Source organism: Panicum hallii, chromosome 1 (genome assembly GCF_002211085.1).
Source record: "Panicum hallii strain FIL2 chromosome 1, PHallii_v3.1, whole genome shotgun sequence".
Lineage (NCBI taxonomy): Eukaryota > Viridiplantae > Streptophyta > Magnoliopsida > Poales > Poaceae > Panicum > Panicum hallii.
Genome location: NC_038042.1, coordinates 4893773 through 4914012, shown reverse-complemented (window position 1 = coordinate 4914012; position 20240 = coordinate 4893773). Strand labels below are relative to the sequence as shown.

Sequence of the window (20240 nt, the reverse complement as noted above, 5' to 3'; positions counted from 1 at the left end):
TGGAAAGGTTTTTCTTCTTGAGATGTTAAGCTGATGTGCAGTTGGGTTTCACTGTCCGTCCAGGCACAGGGGGAATACTACCCTACGTAACTTAAGAGTAGGAGGCACGTCACATCACACATGCGGATACAATTGTACGTCAGCATCATACATCATCAACTCGGAGAGTGGATCTTCACCATGCAAACTGTTTGTGGACAATGCATGTTTACCCTTTTTTTTACCGTGGAGATATTATTGGTGTGTAGGCTAGGGGATGCTCTAGTGAAAAGTAAGTAATATTTTACTGTATTCGGTTAGTAAGTAATTGCAGTTGTGCTTTCGTAACAATGTGTTCTAAAGAGTTGTACTTCTCTTTTAGTAGAGTAGAATAGAAACCAATAGCACAAATCGTGTATCTCTTTGGAATAAGATAATAATAACTAGCGCTAAAAGTTTCTTTTTTGAAATAATACTAGCTATGCAAAATTATTACCTAGACGGTCTACTTATTTTGTTTTTAACTTTGGAGGACGTGCTATGCATCTACATGCCTCCAATATAGCATGCTGTGGTCATGACGTATATATTGCAAATTTTCGTTCTTTATTTATCCCTAATTTAATGGTGTAAAGGAGATTAAGTGGTTATACGTAGCTTGCTATATATTCATTCATGTGTGTGTGTGTGTATATATATATATGGGGGTATGCATATGTCATCAACTTGTTCTAAAACTCAGTATGTGCATCTTAATGGCCCGTACATGTTGGAGAAACCAACAAATTTGAAGCCTAGGAAGGCCTTCGTTGCATCTTTCCATCGCTGGATTTTTACATAAAGATAATACTGATAGCATCTCCATCAATTATAACAAAAAAAAAAGAAACCATCTTCGTCCAAGCTTATATTATAGGTGGGGCCATGCATGAGCTGCCATAGCCAGTACGGAATCTACTTATTCCTATATGACTACACGGTTTACTCATGTTCGTTCAAACTTTAATATTCTTTTAGTAATACTTGACGTGCCCGGTGACAACAACACATATATATGGTTATTTTTCAATCTCGAGATCTATTGGTCTAAGGTAGTCTCTCGAAAGTGCTAGCTTATATATAGGGGTATGACGTGCGTGTATGCATTTGTAACATTGAGCGAGTGTATGTGTGTGTATAAGTGTTTGCATCCGTAGTGTGTTCAAAAAAATTATTATGAAAAAATGAGTACCACATTATTCTCGCATTTGCATTTTCTTGAGTGGCACACACTTCAATCAGCTGCGTGTGTGCCTGCAAGATGCATACCATCAGCGCTAATACTACGCGTGTGTCCTATGGTTGAAAGCAAATATCAGCTCGATCGATCTGAAAGCGCCATTCATTGTTGAGAGCATATGAGCCTACTATGACGTAAGTAGCTCTCTATGTCTATGGACTATGGTGAAATATCCTGAGGGTGTCAACAGAGAAGAGCTCCAATCCACTGCCAATACTCCAGGTCGCGTGCGCGGGTGCGAGTCAACGAGTCACACAGAGTCACACAGGCCCAGTTACGGCCCACGACTGCCGGGGGTGGGATGTGGGAGTGCGGCTAGTAGTGAGGTCGCCGCCGACCGGGATGGTGGTCAAGATGGCAGTCTTTAGGGTTTCGGATTTCCGGGGTTAGACCGGTGGGGGCGGCTTCCATGGCCGGCGGCTATAGAGGGAAAGTTGGGGGCGGCGGCGGCCTGGCGGTGGTGGTGGTTCTGCCAGCGGCGGAGGCGAGGCGGCGCTCCCGGGCCGGCCAGGGCTGGATCCCCGGCAGGTGGTGGCCGACGGCGGGGCAAGAAGAAGGCTGGGGCGAGAAAGCGTACCGGGTTAGCGTCGGCGGCGATGGAGGACGGCGGCGGAGGCGCTAGAGCCGACGGGCCACGATGGAGGTGGGGGAGCACGGCCGGCCCACGACGGTCCATGGCGGTGGAGCTTCTGCGAGGGTTTGGCTCCCAGTCGCAGGTAGACCCCCCCCCCCCATCCACACCCTCTGGTGCCAATGAATATCCAATAATGGATAGTCCCAGAAGATTCAAATTCAAAAAAAAAAAGAATTGATCCATATCCAAGTTATTTTAGAGATAATCCATATTAAGGTCATTTATTTCGCGCGTATTTTGCCAAACCAAGGAGTCATTATGTAACCTAGTCATTCATTGGTTCCCACATATATAATCTATCACAAAATACACGGCTAAATAATGTAGATTTTAGATTGTTAATATTGCATTTACAACAGGGCCAGACTTAATCCAAATAGACAAATTAACTCGTCACGTGATGCGAGTTGTCACATGTGCCTGCTACAAGGTTTTAAATCTTTTAAGGATAATTAAGGTTAGATTTTTACATACGGAGCCACTTAGACATCAATAATAATCCCGCTAGTAACAATCTTGCTTGGTTTTTACCAATACCAGTAGAGACAGTAGTTTAGCTCAGATAACACATACCTGCATGCATGTTCATCCCCATGCACCATATATATGCATGCATATGGTCCTTCAAGACTCGAACAACACAACTATTTGCTCTTGCTTTATATGGAGTACAAAAATAATTGCATGAACTCTAGAGCAGAGTACTGCTGTATCTAGTGTATATGCATCTCCAAGGTAGAGAGATAGAGAGAGATAGAGCGGCCACATGCATTGCCGGGTGACATGCTTGTCCCTCCCTGCTGATGCGTGCATATACGCCTCCTCCAATCCACAGTCCCGTACTCTTATGCATCCCCTCCCATTCCAAAGCTCTCGGCGACGTGGTCCATCCATCGAGATAGATCCTTCCTTCGTCCCAAATTATAATTCATTTTAGCTTTTAGCTTTATAGATATATATATTTTTTGCTATGCATCTAGATCTACACTATGTCTAAATATATAATAAAATTATGTATGAAAAAGGTTAGAACGAATTGTAATTTGGAACGGAGGGAGTAGACGCTAGCTGCTGAAGAGAAATCTCTAGTCCCATACCCTAGCCAAAAGAACTCTTAGCTGAAGGTTAATTATTTCCAACCAAGCAGGCAGATAGAGGTTGAAGAGATAGCGTCTTAGCCATGGAGCTAGCGAGATGGAGTTGTGCGCGCACAGTATATGGCTAGCTGGCTGCTGATCGACCAATTGCTGTACTGTGCTGCTGTTTTCCAACAGTACAAGCTAGCCTACTACTAGGCTGCTAGTAGCTAGCTAGCAACAATAATAATGCTCCAGCTTGTTTTTTCATTAATGTAAATATCTCATGGCAAAAGGCATGTGCTACAACAGTCTACAGATGTACTCGCATCATCATTGCCCAAACACTTGGTCGTCCATGGCCAGCAGCCATCAGGATGCTATCTCATATGGATGGCTGCGCCATTGCATGAACGTTTTACAGAGGAACGGCGGTGGCAATGGCACACTGTAAATTTCATATTGTTGTGATCTTGTTTCTTTTTACTCCATGATCTTTCTGTAGAACGAAAGCAACCCATTCATCGTCCTCATGGGATCGAAGAAATAGACTGCAGAGAAACAGAAAGCGTCGCTGCATGATAATTAGTTCTGAATTTCTGATAACCACAAAAAAAAGAGAGAAGATCGAGACCATCGATCCTTTTCCTACCCCGGGACTAGCTAGAGGAGGCTAAGTAGCCTAGCTAGAGCGACGCCATTGTTGCCCTCTCAAACTCCAAGCAGCCATTATTCCCAAGAGAGGATTCCAGGGCAAGAAGCGAGCCTTGCACAGCAGAGCACACTCAGTTTTTCAAAAAAGAAAAGAAAGAAAAAACAGTGCACGCACACTCACAGGCTGCTGCAGATATTATATTCCCCACGTGCGACACGGCCTCCGTCATCAGAATCTCGCTATATATGCCCACCCGCAAGCGGCGCACCACAAGCTCAGAGCTCACGCCGAGAAGGCAGCTAGCTAGCTAGCAACCACTTGCAGCAGATCGATCTCGACCAGTTCGGAGATCCCCCTGCTCTCAGTTGCAGCTGTAACAAGCAAGTTGCTTAGCTACTGGCCCATCTTGCTTAGCTAGGACCCAGCTGAGCTAGCTAGCTGTAGGGGGCAGCCATGATGCACCTGAACCTCAAGCAGCCGCTGGTGCTGCCGGGGCACCAGGGCAGTGTCGTCGGCTCGTCGCCGCCGGCGGCGGCGGCGGCGGGCGCCAGGAGGGTGGGGCCGTCCTCCTCCCGGCGGCACGTCATGCCGAGGATAAGCTGCCGCGCGACCGAGGAGTTCGACGGCGCCGTGTCGGCGGCCACCGTGGAGAAGATGCTGACCGTGAAGGCCACGGTGGAGGCGTCACCGGCCATCGGGCGGATGTACGCCACCCGCGGCCTCGACGACATCGGCGACCTCCTCGGCAAGACGCTGCTCCTCGAGCTCATCAGCTCCGAGCTCGACCCAAGTGAGTAGCTACTTGCTTGGCTTGCTTAACGAAATCGATCAGTATGCTAAATTAAACCTAGTACAAAAACAAATGGATAACATCGTTCGAAAACAAGATGCTCTCGAGACAAATCGAAGTACAAAAGTACTAGAGAGTACAGACGACTATAGTCTGAAAGAACGAAAAAGCTTGATGATGATGAGATGAGGAGGACAAAACAAAACCCTGACTGTGCGCATGCATGTGGTGGGGGTGGAGCAGAGACGGGCCTGGAGAAGGAGCGGGTGACGGCGTTCGCCCACAAGACGCTGGTGGAGGGCCGGTACGAGGCGGAGTTCCAGGTGCCGGCGTCCTTCGGGCCGGTGGGCGCCGTGCTGGTGGAGAACGAGCACCACAAGGAGACCTTCATCCGGGAGATCAAGCTCGTCACCGGCGGCGACACCAGCTCCGCCGTCACCTTCGACTGCAACTCCTGGGTGCACTCCAAGTTCGATAACCCGGAGAAGCGCGTCTTCTTCACCGTCAAGGTGCCGCCATGTTTGTTGATGCAATTTGCAGACGAGAACGTGCCCGTGCATGGCACTGTACAGATCTACAAGACTATAACAGCTGTTTTGCTGCCTGTGTTTGCGTGCAGTCGTTCTTGCCGTCGGAGACGCCAAAGGGCCTGGAGGAGCTGAGGAAGAAGGAGCTCCAGACGCTGCGCGGCGACGGGCACGGCGAGCGCAGGTCCTTCGAGCGCGTCTACGACTACGACGTGTACAACGACCTCGGCGACCCCGACCGGAACCCCGCCCACCACCGCCCCGTGCTCGGCGGCAGCGACAAGTACCCCTACCCACGCCGGTGCCGCACCGGCCGCGCCCGGACCAAGAAGGACCCGCGGACGGAGCGGCGGGAAGGGCACAACTACGTGCCACGCGACGAGTGGTTCTCGGAGGTGAAGCAGCTCACCTTCGGGGCGACGACGCTGCGCTCGGGGATGCACGCGCTGCTCCCGATGCTGCGGCCGCTGCTGATCAAGAAGGAGCTGCGGTTTCCGCACTTCCCGGCCATCGACGACCTCTACAGCGACGGCATCCCGCTGCCACCGCAGACCGGATTCGACGTCATCCGCACCGTCGTCCCGCGCATGGTCAAGTTGGTCGAGGACACCACCGACCACGTCCTCCGCTTCGAGATCCCCGGGATGATGGAGAGTAAGCACGCAGCAGCTCATCTGATCGATCGGACTCATTAATTGATTGATCAATCCGTGTATGGCTGCTTGCAGGGGACCGGTTCTCGTGGTTCAGGGACGAGGAGTTCGCGCGGCAGACGCTGGCGGGGCTCAACCCGATCTGCATCCAGCTGCTCACCGAGTTCCCCATCAAGAGCAAGCTCGACCCGGCGGTGTACGGCCCGGCGGAGTCCGCCATCACCAGGGAGATCCTCGAGAAGCAGATGAACTGCAACCTCACCGTCGAGGAGGCGCTGGCGGCGAAGCGGCTCTTCATCCTCGACTACCACGACGTGTTCCTGCCCTACGTGCACAAGGTGCGGGAGCAGCAGGACGCGACGCTCTACGGCTCCCGCACCGTCTTCTTCCTCACCGACCTGGGCACCCTCATGCCGCTGGCCATCGAGCTCACGCGGCCCAAGTCGCCGACCAAACCCCAGTGGAAGCAGGTGTTCACGCACGGGCCCGACGCCACCGACGCCTGGCTGTGGAAGCTGGCCAAGGCGCACGTGCTCACCCACGACACCGGCTACCACCAGCTCGTCAGCCACTGGCTGCGCACCCACTGCTGCGTCGAGCCCTACATCATCGCCGCCAACCGGCAGCTCAGCCGGCTGCACCCCGTCTACCGCCTCCTGCACCCGCACTTCCGCTACACCATGGAGATCAACGCGCTGGCCAGGGAGAGCCTCATCAACGCCGACGGCATCATCGAGCAGGCCTTCTGGCCGGGCAAGTACTCCGTCGAGCTCAGCTCCGTGGCCTACGGCGCCACGTGGCAGTTCGACACGGAAGCGCTGCCCAACGACCTCGTCAAGCGCGGGCTCGCCGTGCGTAAGGACGACGGCGAGCTGGAGCTCACCATCAAGGACTACCCCTATGCCCACGACGGGCTCATGATCTGGGACTCCATCAAGCAGTGGGCGGCGGACTACGTCAACGTGTACTACAAGTCCGACGAGGCCGTCGCCGCCGACCCCGAGCTGCAGGCTTTCTGGGAGGAGGTGCGCACGGTGGGCCACGCCGACAAGAAGGACGAGCCGTGGTGGCCCGTGCTAGACACCCGCGACAGCCTCGTGGAGACGCTCACCACCATCATATGGGTCACCTCCGGCCACCACTCCGCCGTCAACTTCGGGCAGTACCACTTCGGCGGCTACTTCCCCAACCGCCCCACCACGATCCGGAAGAACATGCCGGTTGAGGAGAACCGGGAAGACGAGATGAAGAAGTTCCGGGAGGCGCCGGAAGCGACGCTGCTGGACATGCTCCCCACGCAGATGCAGGCCATCACGGTCATGACCACGCTGGACATCCTCTCCTCGCACTCCCCCGACGAGGAGTACATGGGCGAGCACGCCGAGCCGTCGTGGCTGGCGGAGCCCATGGTGAAGGCGGCGTTCGAGAAGTTCGGCGGCAGGATGAAGGAGATCGAGGGCTTCGTCGACGAGTGCAACAACAACCCGGAGCTGAGGAACCGGTGCGGCGCCGGGATCGTGCCGTACGAGCTGCTCAAGCCCTTCTCCAAGCCGGGAGTCACCGGTAGGGGCATCCCAAACAGCATTTCCATCTGATCGATGATCTGAGCTCCGATCCAGGGGGGATTGCATTGTTGCATGTAGGCGGCTTGTGACATAAAATGTACTACTCTGTGCACGGTTGTACCATTATTGATTATTGTACATGTGTCACTGCAAGAGACTTGTTTCTTTAGATACAAAATAAAAAGGATTATATATGCTACATATCAGTCACCCGATTTTTAGCTGCTTTTAAGATTATGTATCTTTTTTTCCTGAACGTGCCTAAGCATGTATTTCATTAAGAGGAAAGCAACACGATCATTACAAATCTTAATAAGCAAAGGCTATTAAGGCGGATACAGAGCATCACCAAGCAAGTGGCAGACGACCCGTACAACAAACAAGAACAACAGGAAAAAATAGGAAAGACATAGACGAACCTACAAACCTAGATACGACCACAGCTGAACCCGCTAAGATGATGCACCTCAACCCCATGATCAGATCAATCATAGGGTTCTCCTTGATCTTCTTCCTTCCACAAAGCATTATTGTTTCTTTCTTGCCCAACAGCGCCGTGCTCCTCACCCTCCCGCTCTCCTTGTGCCGTCTTTGCCACCATGTCCACCGTCAACCCCCGCCGCACCCTAACCACTCCAATTTGGAGCTCTTCCTCCATCATACCGCCAATCATGCTTTGCCGCAAACGGCACGCGGTGCTCAACATCATTACTCCACCCATCAGCCGCCTCCTCCCTAATTTGTCCTTTCTAATCGTAGCAGTACAAATCTAATCCCAACATCCTAAAGGCCCAAACCCTAACCCATCACTATTGTTGCTTAACCACTAACACCAGAGCCAGTCATGCATCGTCTAAAATCTTTCTAATAAGTTTCGCGCGTATGACATTTAGGAGATGTGTACGAATAAAGATGACATTACTGTATGGTAATAGCATTTTTCTGGTCTTTGGGCATTACCAAGATATAGGGCCTAATTATAACTAGACTCACCAAATTGTAGTAAGCACATACAACATTTCACTATTTCTCTAGGTATACGATACCTTTCAGTGATCGAGTTTGTTACTCAATAGTAAAAAAGGGGAAATTTACAACAACAAAAAAAGAAAGAAAACTAGCAAAACACGGTATATTTAAATACCCACGCTTTATGTGTTGTCCAATAGGGTCCTTGCGCTATTTGATCGACCATATGTAGTGGTCACATCACCTCATGATCGATGTAGGTTATCTGTAATAAGCTCAACAATGAATTCTTTAGAGTCTGGCCTGCTCGCCACCGAGACCGACCATATTTTCCCCAAGTTTGGATATCATCATTGCCCTACATGATTTTCTTCTGATGAGACGAACTCGGTAGTCGGTACAATTATTCATGCATGGAACTTATCTCTAGCACCTTCTCATACCATGCGAGACGGCTAGACGAGTCAAGCAGTACAGAGGACAAACTATAGCTACAATGGTCCGTCACTAAGCAAAGGAAAATCTGAAAACACGTGAATACTTGTAGGATTTACATTTAAGAAATTGAGATAAAAATTGGTACGAAAGCCCCCATATGTAGGTTTGCAATTTTCTCAAGTGAAAAAAGAAAATGACCCTGCAGGGTTAGTTGTCTCTCTCATCCAGTTAGAATCCGGACCTGTTACAGAATACACAACGGCAGACTGGTCAATTTTCTCCACAAGTGCATCACGAGCAGCACAACCGAGAGGACGTGCAGGCTACAGCACGTAGCATCCAAAAATATTCACAGGAAAACATGTGAGCCCACAGTGGCATGATGGGCGGTTCTGGACCAAGCCAGATCGGATGCACGCTGGAAGCCAATGGCCACTGGCTAGCTAGCAAACGTCCCATCTGCACAGTTTCACAGACAGCGAGCATGCATCAGACTGCCTCGCTGTACAGCAAGTGAAGGCAGGTGTAAGCCTGGGCCAGCCAATGGGAGATCCTGGACAAACTACAAAAGAGCATCCAAAATATCTATCTCCATAGGGAGTTCACGGATGACTCCGGTCCCAAAGAGATGGGGTCAGAACCCTGAACCCGTAAGTCATGGCTGTACGGGTAACCAAGCTTGCACCAATTTCTGAATGCAGTTTGTTGATCACTCCTTTTTATGTAGACAGTAGCGGAATCTACCCGAAGTCCTCCGGCAATCAGGTTGCAACACAGCAGCTTGGGGCATCATGCACTGATGCACCAACTGGCATCGGTAAGAAATGCGTAAAGAGTTGAGACAGTCCAGAGTAGATAAGGCAGCAAGAGACCTGGAATGATTGGCGAAGAACAACAGGCCTTCATCATCGGGAGATGCAGCTCTCTGTTCCTCCCTGGCTGACTGAACAAAATAATCAAGTTGAGACTTTGATACTAATAACTTTAATAGCAAGTGTTTAAGAAGAACGAAGAAGCGTTATCAAATGACATACCAGTAGAGGATGGTTCAAAATAAGGTCTAGTTGTTACGAAAGAGGGGTCCTGAGCATCAACCTCCAATCGCTGTGTTGTGCTAGTCTTTTGAAGACCTGTTGATTGGACAAGCTTTACTAATTTGTCTGCTACGATTGTCATCGGCGGGCGGAGATCTGGTGACTGCCAAATTGTAGAAATACCATAAGTAATTGCCACAGAAACTTCTGGTAAATTCTAATTGATCAATTTTGATAGCATTATAATTTCTGTAACAATATATTTTCAGCGCTTCTATACAGAAAACTGAGCCCTTTCAACTAGCACCAGGCACGGTCCTCCACAGCTTCAAAGTTGTGTCGCGAAGCTGAAATATTCAAATCAAATATGCACCAAGAAAGAAAATGGAGTTTTACCTTGATGCAAAGCAAGATGATGATGCCTAATGAAGAGATGGCTTTAGGTGGCATAGAGCCGCTTATTCTTGGATCAGTTATCCTTTCCAAAAAATCAAGGTCATCGAGATGAGGAGCTGCCCAATCTACTAGAAACTGCTCATTTTGCTTCCTTGAACTGAAGAGGTAAAGATCCGTTAGATCCCGACTGCAATTTTGTACAAAAGTTGGAAAGTGTGAGAGCAGAGAATACATACCTGTCAAAAGCCTTTTGCCCAGTCAAAAGCACAAGTAAAATCACACCAAAACTGTAAATATCAGCTTTAATGCCATCTGCTCCTGGATCAGTAAGCTCAGGGGCAGCATAGCCTTTGGCACTGGTGATCGCTTCTGAATCCTTCTGTTCAGGTGATGAATTGTTCAAAACAATCAAATGAGAAACCATCAAAGGCCAATGGATCGAGATAAAGGAACTCAATTCTAAGCATTACAGTCTTATAGCAATCATCTGAACATAAAAGCAACATTTTTAAAACATATCATTTTTGGTGGGAAACAAGACAAATAGTTTTAGGGGACACAGTACCAGGCTTGAAATGTTTGGAGAGAATGATCAAAAAAGAAAACTAAACAATATCACGCCAACATTTCATAAGTTGTGTAAATCCAGTGATAAATCTTAAAGTTCGAATTTCGATCAGGAGATGCCATGACCACTTATGCATGAGGACAAAACTGCAAGAGGAATGGCATTCAAGGTGCAACTTGATCCTAGAATCAATCAAATGGATAACTGTATCACCATGCTAAAGATTCCATACAAAGTAGTAATACTATCCTCAGTAGCTGGGAAATTTGAGGACACTAACCGTTCCCGCGGTGCTGACAAAATGGCTTAACTTGGTTAATCCGCTGTCACAGAGGTAGGGCATGAGCTGAGCATCAAGCAAAATATTTCTAGCTTTAATATTTCCATGAGCAACTGGAGGGGAACACGTCAAGTGCATGTATCTGCAGATAAAGATACATATAAAAAGTGAGAAATAATGCCAGTTTATCTCAAATCTAAAGAGGGGCATCATCAGTTCCACCCAACTTTTTGAACATGTTATATCAAATCTTAGCGGTGCTTGCACTAAAAAACTAAAATGAGCTATTAAAGTTAAGATAGGTGTAACTAATAACCACGCTGTACAAATAAAGAACGTAAATGGAATTTGGTGAAAGTGTAAATCTTACTCCAGAGCATAGGCAACTCCAAGGGCAATCTTCATCCGAGCTTTCCATGACAAAGCCCTGGATCTTGTGGCTGCTGAAAATAAAATATCATCAAGAGAGCCATTTTCTGCATACTCAAAGAGAAGTGCACAATGTCCAAACTCCACACAATATCCCACAAGCGCACAGATATTGGGGTGCTTTAATCTGGAGATATTCCAAAGCATGTCCATCAATTCATCTTGTTCTGATAATGACAGATCTACCATGTCAATCCTCTTGATAGCCAGGAGCTGCGAGTACATTGAGAAATGTTTCATTATACATGTAAACTATAGAGAAATTCATGGCCAGTAGCAAATTGGGTAAAATCGGTACTTCAACTATTTAGAAAAAATCACAAACTTTATATGCTACAGAAGAACACGATTGCATTAAGATACTTCTTTTGAAGAGAGAATCCACGAATTCCATCCTCGCACCTTAAAATGTAAATCTTATCAAGATTCAAGACATCAAGAAAAAGAAAAACGTGTGCTTCCTCCCCTCACAGCAGCACCTATCGTCGTAAGCTTTATATGGTCAGAGGGGGTACACCTCTGCCAACCGCTTAATCCTAATGTCTACCGTCCAACACAGCAGGACAGTAAACAGGGGCTTGTTACTCATGCAAACAGTAAATGGGAATTCCCAGAAAAAGAAAGCATAAAGAGCCTGCAGCACTCAACACAGAAAAACAAGCTTTCATGCTAACACAGATGGAAAAGAAGATCAATTTAGGGATTTTTTTTATGGGTGAAAATACCAGTAGATTATAGTTCGAAAGAACTGATGGCACACTTCAGCTATTAGGGGCTTAGGTCTCTGAGATGCATGTTGTAGAAATCAGACTTCTTTCATGACATAAGAGCTTCGTCTAGATTAAGTAACAAACAATAATGCTACTACAGAAGGCAACAATAATTGTATGTTTATGATCAAAGTACCATACCTGACCATCAGAAAAATCACCTCTGTAAACTCGGCCAGTGAAACCTTCACCGATTAGGCATTCTTCATTGAAGTCCCTGGTGGCTGCCAGAATGTCAGCAGCTGGAAACTGTTTTGCAGTTAGAAGATTTTTAGATTTCTTGGACCAACTTTTTATTTTGGGAACTCTATCAGATGTAATGCCATTACTTGAGGAAGGATCACTGCCAATCAATAGAGAACTCCAAGAGTACAGGACTTCATTTGCTTTAGGGACTGCAAAATTGCAAATATGAGTTTCAGTATTGTTAAAGAATCTTGGTCTATCCCATAATAAAGAATGCAGCACGTAAAAATGAAAAGCAAACATCTGTACATGGATGAATTTAATCAATGTGCCTTGAAAATAACAAAGGATTCATGTTTTATGACAAGTCCTAGATTTACAGTTTTGATAATAGATTTGTAATAAGAGTATAAAATAAGTAGAAGTCTGGCTCAACTACAAATGCATGAAATGTTATGCTAAATAATTTAAGCTTCCAGTTCTACCTGCTTCCATATTGGCTGGGAAAGTCTTGGCACGGTTAGATGTGCTCTTAGGGCTCGTTGAACAGCTTTTCCAACTTTTCAGGACAAATCCAACAATGAGGAGTACAAACACTGTACATGTGGCGCTAGCTACTGCAGCAGCTGTTACTCGAGAGTGTGACTTCCTATGGTGGCTATTACTTTGCAGAGAAGAATACCCAAAAGAAGGCTTTGGAGATTTTGGCCTGTGCTTTGGATTCTGCTTAGCTGCTGGTGGAAGTGGTGGAGGTGGAGGTGGAGGTGGTGGTGGTGGTGGAGATGGAGACAAAGATTGAGGTGGAGGTGAATGTGCCCTCCTTGTAAATGAGGACGATGCATGTCTGAAACCAGGTTGAAACTGGTTTCCATCAATCCTGGAATGTTGACCAGAAAGTTAATCATTTATTTCGAATGGATATGAAGCCAAGACATCTAGAGATAGCCAGAAAGGAGGGGGAGGCAAAGTATAGCAGAATTCAATACCTCAGCTCAGGAATGGACTCAAATGTTCCGGGAACATAACCACTGAAGTGATTATTTTCAATGTTGCTGTGCAAGAAGTTTATGATCATCATCAGCATTACAAGTTAAGATGGATAAAATGCGGACCAATATTTTTAAGCAGCAAATTCAGTCAAATTTCTTACAGGGATGACAGTGGAAGGCCTGCTAACAAAATCACAGATCCTGTGAACTCGTTATGATGTAGGTAACTGCAAATAAGGCAAGAAAACCTATATTCAAACAAGTCCTGCATGCATGTGCATGAAATAGATCCAACAGCAGGTCGTTCTTACAGATAGTGAAGGTTTGTCAATAAGCTAAATGATCTTGGTAGGTCACCACTGAAAGCATTGAATGACAAATCCCTAGAAACCAGGGGAGAATAAACTTCACATGAGTGTGGGTAAAGATCAAATAAGGAAGGCTGGAAAAGAACTGTTCTAGCACTGAAATGTGAACTTGTTTCAACAAACAAAATGAGCTGGACACTCGTGAGCAAACAGTGGAAGAGTATTTCAAGGAAGCAGGGAACACACCATAACAAAAAAAAATGAGAAGGAAAGAAAGGCAAGGAAAGAAAATAACATTTAGGAAAACTCAATGAGCAGACAACATACTCTATGTGAGCGGCACAAACCACATCAAATGATTCATTGTGAATGAAAGAAAGCATCAGACAGCCAAAGGTCAGATGCAAGAAAACATGTATGGGCACATCTGAACAAGTAACAACAAAGGCATACCAACAAATATTAGAGGAATAAAACAAATGAACATGTATGCTCTAATGTACGGCTGAAGTTTCTACTGTGGATGCACAAACTAAGGGAAGAATTTCCATGTCTCGTTGCACATGATATATTAATGAACGTCAAAGTGAAATAAAATAACTCATTTTCAAGTGGACAAACAATTAACCAAGATTTGGGAACCTTACATCGTTTCTAAGCTATCCATGTTAACAAAAACATCACCAATTATTCCAGAGAGTTTGTTGTAGCTGAAGTTCCTGCGATACAGGTTACAGATCAGTCAGTTAATTATTGTCCAACCAGATCTCAGAATGTGAAATGCTCCATTCCCAAAAATACACTCACAGGTATTTCAGGGAGTGCAACCATGGCAATGTTGATGGCATATTTCCTTCAAACTTGTTGGCTGCCAAATTTCTGCAAGAGAAAAGCATGGGTGCGTCATACATTCTTTACATTTAAGTCAGCTAAAAGTGGTAGCCAAAGAAGGGAAAAGGGATGTACAAGTATTCCACATTTGGGGGCAAAGTGGGCGGGATTTCACCAGCAATGTTATTGAAGCTCAAATCCCTATCATCAACATGATGTAAAGCACCAGAAACTAAATCAAATCCTGAATTACAAAGTCAAAACCAGCTACCCGAGTACAAAAACTTGGCAATTAGAAGCTCACAGTTTTTTCAATGATTGAAACTTGAGCAGCTCTGGGCCAAGCCATCCACCAACTCCGAGCCCGCTAATATTTCTGCATGTGAGTAACAGAGCAAATAACAAAGCCAATTGATCGGCCTTCTACTAATTTGTGAGCAAAAATAATCATAAGTTAATAAATTAACTTTAGAATTACATTGCGACAACGGACGATCCCTTGCAAAAGACGCCTCGCCACTGTCGACGCCCACCACCCTCGCCGCATGGGTCACCGCCTTGGAATGTCCAACCAGAAAGCTGCCACGGCGATTCTAATGTGCGATATAACCCCCAAAGTCCTATCGCTGTGATGTGGCAAAGACAATGACAAAATAAGCACAATAAAAAACCTGTTGGAACCTACTGCTTACAAAATCCAAACTTCAGAACCCCAAAACATAAAGAGACAACAGAATTGCATATTTGTGTCCCACCAGGCATTGAGCAAAGGGAAGCGAGCGCAGTATCTTATTTGTACCCAGGGCAAAACGCAAACAATCACTACCAATCTCAAGTGTGAACACGCACGAGTGGCCATCCCGTGACCATAGACAACGATCACATATCTAAACGCCATCGCAAGCATGCATAGACGCACGCACAAGCAGCGCGACATGGACCAGCTCAAGCTACATGCCTGTGCCAGACGGCGCGCAAGCAACAACAATCACACGCTCGCTCGGAACCGCAGCGACACACACGCTCGGGGACACCACAAGCGCGCGGGCAGGCGCGACGAGCAGAGCGCACCACGGGACAGTGCTCGATCGCCGCAACCTACGGAACAGGGGGGCCAGGAGACTCACCATCGGGAGGGTCGGTGAAGGAAGCGGCGGAGGCGAACGCGGCGCAGAGCACCGCCACGGCGAGGAGGAGGCGGCCCGGCGCCGCCATTTCGACTCCCCACGCGCGCGCCGCGCCCCAAATCCGCCGCGCCGGTTCCCCGCGAAATCCCGGGCCGGGTCCGCCAACCCCGAGTGCGAGCCGGAGCAGGAGGCCCTCGAACGTTCCGGAAGCTTCCGGGGAGCCGCGCGCTTGCGAGATGCGACGCCGCTTGAAATTCCTCCCCCCAATTCCGCGCCGACCCGCGGGATCGCGCTCGGATCACGGGACCCGATCGCGAATTGAGGAGCCAGCCGACCGCAGCGGGTCGAATCGCCCGGCGTAGTTGGCGAAGCGATGTGGATTCTCCCGGAATGGGGAGGGTTTGGGGTTTTGGTTTGGTGCGGAGGGAAGCTTTTCGTTCTAGAGGGAAGGGAGGAGCTGAGGAGGGAGAGGAAAAGAGTAAGGCCTCGTTCGTTTCCTCCGGAATGGCCCGGAACGAGGCCCAGTCCGGACGAATTGGAATGGCCCGGAATGAAGTCAGACCTAGCCCGGAATTGCTGTTCGGTTGGCCTGGTCTAGAACCAAACCTGAGCCGGATCAGCCTCCTCCCCCCCTCCACGGTCCGGAACTAATCCACACCTCCTCCCTCCTGGAACGAAGCCAAGCGAGGCGACGGCTCCGACGTGAAGACCTGGAGGCGGCGACGCGCGAGGCGACAAGGCCGCGACGCGAGGTGACAGCAACGGCGACGGCTACGCTCTCCGCCGCCTTCTCGCTGGTAACGCATCGCCCTCATCTTCCTTGCCCTCTTCTCTTCCCGGTGTTAGGGCTCTTGCCGGCGCTAGGGTGGGTGGGTGGGTGTGTGATTCTTAAGGAACGCCGAGAGGTGGCCCAGGAGGGAGTGTGCGGTGAGGCCATGGGTGGTGGGCTTCTTCTTCTTCTTAGGTCGTCAGGTTATAGGAGAGGTCGCCATGGGAAAGTGCGCTGGCTTGCAGCTCGGAGGAGGAGGAACCCATTGCCGTTGACTCGATTTGGTTGGGTGTTCTTGGCTTTGGTCCTCGTGATCGATCTGCTCTCAATTTAGTTCTTGCTCTAGGGTTCGTTGTGGTGGTAAATCCGATGCTTGATCAGGTTCTTAGCATGATCTGGTTCGTTATGGTGGTAAAAATTGAATGCAAGCACCGGTAGTTTCTCAGAGAGTAAACTCTGGTTCGTTATAGAGTAGCTGTAAGTAATCTTTTACTGCTGGTGTTGTGAGTTGTGGTTTCCTTCAAGCATCAAGTTAATACCCGAACTTGTTAAATACTTCTGCCATTTTTGTTAAACACTGATGTTAAAATGGATGCTTGTGTGGTCAGAGAATAGAGCATTTGCCTTTGTCCTATTGGTTGCTCTATGCACAAATCCTTTTGTTGGATGACACTGCAGGTCTCAACTAGAGTAAAATAGTGGCCTGACAAACTAAAGGCAGTCCAACAAACTCTTATCATCATAACAGATGATTTATTGGTGTATTGGTGTTAATGAGTTCCTTAGGAGGTGTCATATTGATGCGCCATCTTCACTCTGCGCTTTAGATTTGTGCCACTGGAAGAGTTAAGCTTGTAACATCTTTTTCACTAGAAAATATTTGCAGGTCATTGAGCACTTGCCGTATGAGATGTTTTCAGTTTCGGGATAGTTCTTTAGGAGCTGCTGACTTTCTTTACTCCCACCAGCCTCTTATTTTCAGGCATTATGATAGTGCAGAATTGTGATTTTGCTGACTGTGGAATTGGCTTTTCCTTTCCAGCTTCCATACGAAGACAGGCTACACGTCAATTTGCTGAAAGGGAAAACAACAAAAAGAGCATATGTTGAACTGCAGATTTGTTTAGGGTGATGGAATCTTTTTCAGTGCTTGCTGGATTTGAACTACTCCTTGGGACATTGTTGGAGAATTCCTTTTTGGAATACAAATAAGCTAGGCCCAATATCTCTGCCTGCAGGATCTGAGGCCTACTATTGCTGCTAATACTCATCCTATGCTTGCAGATCTGCTTCAGCGATGCTGGCAGAAAGATCCGGCTCTAAGACCACCCTTCGCAGCGATTGTGAATATACTGAATTCCATAAAAGAGGTTTGTTTCAGACAAAGATCCACATGCATTTTATCTATTTTCTTTTTAATTTTGTGTTTTTTCTTTTATTGCCAGGTGGTTCGGAGTTCTAGGCATCACAAGAGACATTCATGTTGATCTTACTCTGGGAGGAGACGAGGCCGTTGATGCGGCAGTTCTGTTTAGTGTTCCACGCCTTTGCTTTGTCGTCCTTTCTCATTTTTCATCTTTGATAGCGGTGACTTTTAGGCCTTACTTTTTCCCAAAAGTTTTATCTTTGGTCGTAGTTCAGCGATAGCTTCAGAATATGACCATATGAGTTTCATGTGTTCATTTTAAGAGGGTCTATTACAATTTTTTTGAACTTTTGGCTAATATTGCAAGAGGAGTTCCACTTTTCATAGCTTCATGTGCATATCCACGTGCACGTTGGCATGTGCCCATTTTTTATTTCTTCATCCACTTCATGCAGATCATGTATATATACACTGAATTTATGAGTGAATCATGTCAGTCTTTTGGAAGAGTAGGTGCCAATTTGAGCACTTTGTAGCTTTGTTTCGGCTCAGAACATTCTGCTGGCTGGAAGAGCAACCTATCTTTTCTTTTACTCTAGAGTTTGTTAGTCCTCAAGTATATTATAATGTATTTGCAGACCTAATCAATACTTAGACTCTAGCTTCCAAGAACTGAGAAGTTCACATGTCATGGTTGTACTTGTGATATTTAGGTTTACTGCTTATCCCTTTGTTGGACAATTTCGTGTATTGTTTGGATTATTAATACTATAGAGCTTGGCCAATTGGTTAGCTGATTATCTGAGCTAGCTGAAATTTTCCATTAGGTTCCATTCCTACCGAATAATCAAACAAGCAGCAGGTTTGATTCTTGGCCAGGATCACAGTAGCAGCAGGTTTGAGTGAAACAAGTGGAATAACTCAATCCAGATCTGGATTGGAAATTGGCCTGGATTGAAAATTGGTCCTGCCGAACGAGGCCTAAGGAGGAAGGGAGGCGGTCCCGGGTTGGACGCGTGGTGGGCCCGGGCACTGAGGCGGTACGGTTGCGCGGGAAAAATTTAGACAGTTGTAGAGACACTGTCAAGTGTCACCAAGATTACTTGCTCTGGCTCGAGTGTCAACAAATTTACAGCTCTTTTTCTTAACTTACAAAATTACAGCTTTGGCACCATGGGAAATGTATTGGTCAATACGTTTTTTAATACTTTATCTTACGAGCGAGCTTCTAAAGTGGAAAAATACATACTTAATGTGTTTGGTTTGCAGAGTAAACTCATTCAGGTTGGCATGAAAAAGATTAGCTCATCTGGCGTATTTTGAGAAATAATTTCGTCCAAGAAAATACCCAACCGTTATCTTCATGATGGACGACTCTGATGGCATGAAGAAAACCAAACATCTCGAATAGAGTTGGTTTTTTATCTGGATGGCTCTAGATGGTTCATGAAACAAATTATCTTCAAAACACTCCCTAGTTCCCATATAAGTAGTGTGAGGTTCCTAATCGATTCACGATTTTTGGACCTCATGACCTGTTGTCCCCTTCCACTAAACTTCCTCTACTACTTAGTTATGTGTGCCCAATACAACTCAACAATATATTGCTCCTCGTCCTTAAAGATTGACCGCATTCACTACCTTCATGTCTCGCTTCATATATGCCCCATGAACAACAAAATGGGCACCATAGCCACCATCTCTTCCATTATGCTGATAGGGCTGTCATGGAGGAAGACACTATATATGGGGCTGCAATAGAAGGGGAGGTGTTGTTGCGCTTCCACAGAGGGGGGAGGTCTGTAGTGGAGCGATGTGATATCTCCAAGCTGAAGCCACGGTCGAATGCTCCGGGGAGTGCTGGGGTGCAACTAAGTGGAGAGAGGGAGAGGCAATTGAGGCTAAGGTTAAGCAAAATGCAATGATCGGTGGGACCACGGAGCGGGGAGGAGCTCAATAGATGGTGGAGGAGGGGGATGTCCCTTAGTGAGATCTCGATAGCAGGACATGTGTCATATATTTTCAAGTGTCAATAAGATTACAACGCTAGTACATCTACTGTTCAATACTTTTTTGAACACTATGTGAGCAACTTCTCAATATGGAAATACACATACTCCCCCCACCCTCCCCCAACCTCCAAACACTTCCTAATTTCCACGTAAGCAACGCGAATTCCTTACTATTTGCTTGGGCATGACTTGTGTATGATTTTGGACCCTACGAGGCTATGACCACTGCCCTCCCCCTTCCACGAAACTTCCTCCACCACTGGCTATGTGAGCTTGATATTTCCACCACTGGCTGTATGGCCCGACATTACATGGCATTTTATTGCTCCGTGTCCCTAAACGCTTGATCTCGTTCACTACCCTCATTCCTCGCCTTATATATATGCCCTGCGACGAGCAAAAGCAGCATCGCAGGCACCATCTCTTCCATACCGTGGGTGGGGCTGCCACAGAGGGAGAGGTGTGGCGGGGTTGCAAATAGAGGGGAGAGTGCGGTGGAGCTATGCAAGATCTCCAAGATAAAGCCATGGCCTGATGCTTCGGCAAGTGTTGGGGTACAATCTAGCTAGACTGAGAGAGGGAGAGGAAATTGAAGCCAGGATCAAGCAAG

General features: G+C 47.2%; 2 protein-coding genes and 1 long non-coding RNA gene across 6 annotated transcripts; 2 read left to right on the top strand and 1 right to left on the bottom strand.

Annotated features, from left to right (window-relative positions):
* The first annotated feature begins 3883 nt into the window (after positions 1-3883).
* LOC112875310 (lipoxygenase 2.3, chloroplastic) lies at positions 3884-7364 on the top strand. Its single transcript, XM_025939117.1, has 4 exons — positions 3884-4413; positions 4657-4922; positions 5033-5594; positions 5669-7364. The coding sequence occupies exons 1-4, from the start codon at positions 4077-4079 to the stop codon at positions 7186-7188; spliced, it is 2685 nt and encodes an 894-aa protein (XP_025794902.1). The 5' UTR covers positions 3884-4076; the 3' UTR covers positions 7189-7364.
* A 691-nt stretch (positions 7365-8055) lies between these two features.
* Positions 8056-15895, bottom strand: LOC112875319 (protein STRUBBELIG-RECEPTOR FAMILY 8-like). Of its 4 annotated transcripts, none has more exons than XM_025939155.1 (18): positions 15484-15895; positions 14835-14982; positions 14661-14732; positions 14492-14557; positions 14333-14404; positions 14173-14244; positions 13529-13600; positions 13379-13444; positions 13215-13280; positions 12714-13105; positions 12184-12437; positions 11214-11485; positions 10844-10985; positions 10232-10374; positions 9996-10152; positions 9600-9762; positions 9438-9508; positions 8056-8485 (listed from the first exon to the last, which is right to left on the bottom strand). In XM_025939155.1, exons 1-17 carry the CDS (start codon positions 15569-15571, stop codon positions 9471-9473), a joined length of 2283 nt encoding a protein of 760 aa, XP_025794940.1. In that variant the 5' UTR covers positions 15572-15895; the 3' UTR covers positions 8056-8485; positions 9438-9470. The 4 variants fall into 4 exon arrangements, with proteins under 4 accessions (XP_025794940.1, XP_025794930.1, XP_025794920.1 ...); XM_025939145.1 differs by lacking the exon at positions 8056-8485 and adding an exon at positions 8548-8806 and having other exon boundaries at positions 15484-15894; XM_025939135.1 differs by lacking the exon at positions 8056-8485 and adding an exon at positions 8614-9361 and having other exon boundaries at positions 15484-15894.
* A 4-nt stretch (positions 15896-15899) lies between these two features.
* On the top strand, positions 15900-17942 carry LOC112875343. The gene is made up of 3 exons (XR_003225181.1): positions 15900-16280; positions 17295-17622; positions 17698-17942. It is a non-coding gene; the product is annotated as an uncharacterized LOC112875343 (long non-coding RNA).
* Positions 17943-20240: the final 2298 nt, after the last annotated feature.